The sequence below is a fragment of the Ceratina calcarata genome, unplaced genomic scaffold, assembly GCF_001652005.2.
Source record: "Ceratina calcarata isolate Rehan_Ccalc_2016 unplaced genomic scaffold, ASM165200v1 scaffold364.2, whole genome shotgun sequence".
NCBI lineage: Eukaryota > Metazoa > Arthropoda > Insecta > Hymenoptera > Apidae > Ceratina > Ceratina calcarata.
In genome coordinates this window covers 130,226-134,846 of record NW_017159462.1, presented here as the reverse complement: position 1 = coordinate 134,846, position 4,621 = coordinate 130,226, and the positions used below count along the sequence as shown (strand labels likewise).

Below are 4,621 nucleotides of genomic sequence, written 5' to 3'. Positions count from 1 at the left end.
TTAATAATTAGGATTAAGTTGATCAACTGATTTTTGGGCAGTTATAGAAAATCTGTTACTATTTAACCATTACAATCGTTTTTCCAACGATTTAGAGTAATTTCATTGTTCATTCAGCAATTAAAAAATCTGTAATCCTAAGAAAACTGTGGAGAAAGATGAATTTCCACTCACCACTGGAGTCTTTAGCGTTGAGTTCGTATCCATTCACGAGCATCTGCCGAACCCGGAAATCTTCTTTCCGATTGATAGATGCTTGGACTGTCGATTCCCCATTTTTGCTAGTCCACCGACCTTTCGACCCTCGCTGTTGTAGCGCTGATGACCTTGACGTAGTATTCGACGTAGTCGTGTTCTCCGTTCGGTTTCCACCTGGAAATAAAAGAAAATAGAAAATGTAAAANTGGAAATATTTTTTTTTATAAAATTCTTTATATTATTAAAATATTTTTTATTTAATACTATTGATTGTCTGTTCTCTGTTTTATGATATAAAAAATAAGTTTATATAAATCAAAAGGTGGATCATTTAAAAAGCCTTCATGGGTCATAGATCCGCCACCAATGATGTGTGATCTTATAGTTTACATATGTGGTTAGAAAATTGATTTTTCCATGATGTTGTTACATCATGGATTTTCCTAGGTGTTTAGTCACAACCTTGATATTATATGCATGAAAATCACCGTGATAACAAATGACAACGTCTTTGCGTATTGCGATAAGTAGACTGCGGCTTTTTCCTACATTTATGAATATTTTCAATAATTTATTATCAAGAAATACAAAAGATTTAAAATAAAAATACAATGTATAATGTTTAAAGAACCAGTCAAATATGTACATGCTTTTACGTTCTTTACTTTGAAGTATAAAAATAGGAATATGAAGGCCAAACGGTATTAAGATTACTTGTCATTATGTATGTCGGCATAATAGATTTATTATCATAATATGTGCAAAAGACTTCGATTCATACATTGAATACAATTCATGCAATAAAAAAACATATTCAAATGAATAATTGTTATACTGTTCATAGTCTAAATATAAGAAGAAGCCATTGGTGTGATCGTCAATTCGTTCACCTGCAAATTATTTAAACATGATATTAAACATTTAATTACAAAATAGAAATCATTAATTATATGTAAATTGAGGAAAAACCGTTCAATCTACACTTCTCATGTTGACAATTTTCTAGTCGATAATTAATATCATAAAATTAATAGCTCGATTTATGCATTGTTCAGTAAAGAGAACTCTGACATACTTGCACATTCGCCGGCGTCCCAAGTACATACAAAGCACCATCGGCTATATCTTTGCTTTCCAAATGTGGAACTTTCTCGCTCCAATTTTCACCAGCGACATCTTTTATCACTGGCATATCTGTATTCACAAAACCTGGGGACAAACTCTGAAACGAAATTCGATATTCAAACATTTTTACTAGTACTTTATCTTCAGCTTAACCATCGCCATCGTTGAAGCGATGAAAACACTATGTCGATTTAAAGGTAAAACGTACTGATACAGCTAAAGATTTCTCGAATTTCATAAACAGAATTTCATGATTCTTTGGTAATGACAAAAATAAAATAAATAGTGAAATAATAACTTACCGTCACCTTAATCGGTAGTTTTAATTGTGTCATCTCTCTTCTCAACACTTCCGACATTGCGGTTATTCCGTATTTCGAAACCTCGTAAAGACTGCCTGAACTCTTAACTAGCATGGCGTTGTGTCCGAGAATACTGTCCGAAAATGATTTCGTTAACATTGACACTAGAACTACCAAACCAGTAAAAATGACTAGTTTTGAATGCAGAAGTACATAAAAAAGATCGGCAGTTCTGGTGTTAATTCAATTCGAAATAAAATGATTCATAATTAAATAGAAATTAACTAAATTAGTTCATCATTAATTTATCGTTCCAATCGAAAATCGTACCTAATTTGCTTATAAATCTATAAAATTCGAAACTACCGATCTTTTTTATACAGAGTGTTCCAGAACTAATACTACGCACGAAAATGGGAGATTCCTGAGGTGATTTCAAATAATATTTTCTGATTACCTGTTTATGTTGATAATGTGCCCTCTACTTCCACGCTGTTTTATTGATTTCGTTATCTCGCGAGTACAAATCGCAGCAGCGAGAACATTCACATCGAGTATAGTTTTCATATGCTCGATGGACCCATCTAAAAGAAAATTGACAGCACGTATTACATAAAAAGTCGTAATATGTGTTCCATAAACAGATATTAATATTTCAATGAACTAGGGTCAATAATAATCTATAAAAGCATGTATCCATGTTATAAAATTATTCCAAAAATTAAATATTTATCAAATAGTAAATTATTATAAAAAATTCTATATACGAAAAGTAGAAACAAAAGAACAAAATGAATCGCTACGCACGTCTGTCGTCGTTTTTTCCTCTCCTCTCGTGTGCTTTTGCAAAACCTCTCTCTTTCCCGTTCCACTCTGATTTCTACATTACAACAATAAATAAAGCACAGTATGGTACCTGAGATAGTTTCGTGGAATCCCAAGCCGGCGTTGTTCACCAAAATGTCAGCTCCTCCGAGCTGCTCGACAAATTTAAAAGCATCCAGAATTTCCTGTTCCTTGCGGACATCGCAGCGAACAGGATAAAACTTTCCTCCAGCGCTCTTCATTTGTTCCTCCAATTTTTTCATCTTGTCCAATCTCCTGGCTAAGCCCACTACGTTAACATTATGGTGAAGCAGAGCTATGGTGATAGCCTCCCCGATCCCGGAACTGGCGCCGGTCACCAGGGCTAATTTTCCATACCATTGATCCATCTCGATAAAACACTGCTTGCTTACTGCAACACATTCCTTGCCTCTGTTGTATTATAATTACCTCATTGATTCTTTATCTTTAAAATTCTGAGGCGTATCTTTAATGTTTGTCTTCACATGCTCTCGTTACACACATGCATGTGACTTTATGAAGTCAAAGTACAATTGAGAGATAATTGATATAATGTTACGTAAATGTCACCTGGTTACTTAGCTCAGAAGTGAAAATGTAAGACAATTACCATTAAATTGAAAAGTGAATTTTCTTTGTACGTTCCAATTATATTTTACGCGGGGTTGCCGTTTTTTTAATTGATCCATTTACAATTAATGACATAACAATTTTAATCAATAAATAAAGTAGCCTTTAAATAACGCATTAAAAATGTTAACTAAGATTTCTACTAATTAAGAAATGAGAAATCGCTAACTGAGATTTTCTCGAATTGAGAATTGGAATTAATTGAGATTTCTTTTAATGTAGAATTGAAATTTAATCGTTAATGCAAATTTCTTCTAACTCCGGAGTGAAATTTAATTGTTAATCACGATTTCTACCAATCAAAGAGATCGACACGTCGAAGTTTGAGATTCTAAAAAAGAAATGAAAGTCTCGATAAATCGTTAGGATTCGACTTGACGAATAGCGGCAATCTCGTTTGATGTATCACTTGAGCCAATCTCACACCAAATCGTATCGTTCCTATCATTCCCCGCCGAAACATATCAGTTCGTTCTGATACGATACGATCAGCTGGTTTCAAAAATGAATTAAATATCATTTTCCCATTATGCTCTTTACAATATCCTGAAAACGTAAAAGTAAATGTGTTCATAAAGAAGTTTTAAAGAAGGGATACAAAAGTTCTATACGAACTGATGCAAGGAAGACAAGTGAAGCGGGGTAAAGTTTCTTTAAGAAATCTCGACATAGAGTATACGCTGTATAGCTCGGAGAATTGGGAAGATGCTAATGATGTCTGTAAAGGCACATATCCCCTTCTATCACATCGTACATAAAAACGTATAATTCCTTTGTATTGCATTATCATTGTGTATCATTGCAAACAGTCATTATTATACAGGGTGTCTATTGCAACTTTAATTATATGTAGAAGAACTAGACAGGAGACTGCAAATTGATCTGCAACTATGTAACTTGTTCGATATTTTCAGATTTCCAGGCGGTCCATCTTAAGAATTCGATTGCATTTCGGTGTACTTCTCAAGATACGTACCTACCAGATCCGCCTTGTTCTACGAGCAAATTGATTGACGAAGTAAATGGAAAAGAAGCGGGCCAGGTTTGCGTTTAACAAAAGCACAATGGAATTCAATTTCCAACTGGAGGGGGGGGGGCAGAATCTTCTGGGCTATTTCCGCGACTTCTTTATTCCGGGCCTTTACCTTTCATGGATATTCCTCGATGTCTCTAATCTTTTACTTTCATTTCTGAAACGCGTGACTCCAAGAACTTTTTAAAGTTAAATGTAATTTTAACTTTTATCTGATAACTGCATGCGCGCCCCATTTCTGGTCAGATATAAATTCAAATAGTTATTCTTACGAACAAATGTTTCTTTTGTATTACCTTGATTTTTTTATATCTCTAAGTTGTAAATACAAATTGTTTGGCTCATTGTTTGAATTGCTATTGCAGTGAAAATGATAAAGCTTAACGTATTTTATTTTGATGCGCTGTAATAAGAATCCACTGTGTGACATTTTTTCATTTGTGACAAGAATATAATAATTATAAAAATATGATTATAAAATAAAATA

At 33.5% G+C, this 4,621-nt stretch overlaps 1 protein-coding gene across 1 annotated transcript; it reads right to left on the bottom strand.

Annotated features, from left to right (window-relative positions):
* Positions 1-539: 539 nt before the first annotated feature.
* Positions 540-2,874, bottom strand: LOC108625551 (farnesol dehydrogenase-like). Its single transcript, XM_018025649.2, has 5 exons — positions 2,542-2,874; positions 2,083-2,209; positions 1,626-1,758; positions 1,274-1,420; positions 540-1,088 (listed from the first exon to the last, which is right to left on the bottom strand). The coding sequence occupies exons 1-5, from the start codon at positions 2,837-2,839 to the stop codon at positions 1,044-1,046; spliced, it is 750 nt and encodes a 249-aa protein (XP_017881138.1). The 5' UTR covers positions 2,840-2,874; the 3' UTR covers positions 540-1,043.
* Between the last annotated feature and the right edge of the window lie 1,747 nt (positions 2,875-4,621).

What these genes read in the sequence shown, in the direction of transcription:
- LOC108625551 (XM_018025649.2), bottom strand. Translation starts at nt 2,839, where the DNA reads ATGGATCAATGGTATGGAAAATTAGCCCTGGTGACCGGCGCCAGTTCC. An exon ending in AACTACCGATTAAGGTGACG is followed by an intron (nt 1,421 to 1,625) that starts GTAAGTTATTAT and finishes ATTTCGTTTCAG; the next exon opens with AGTTTGTCCCCAGGTTTTGT. An exon ending in GGACGCCGGCGAATGTGCAA is followed by an intron (nt 1,089 to 1,273) that starts GTATGTCAGAGT and finishes AATAATTTGCAG; the next exon opens with GTGAACGAATTGACGATCAC.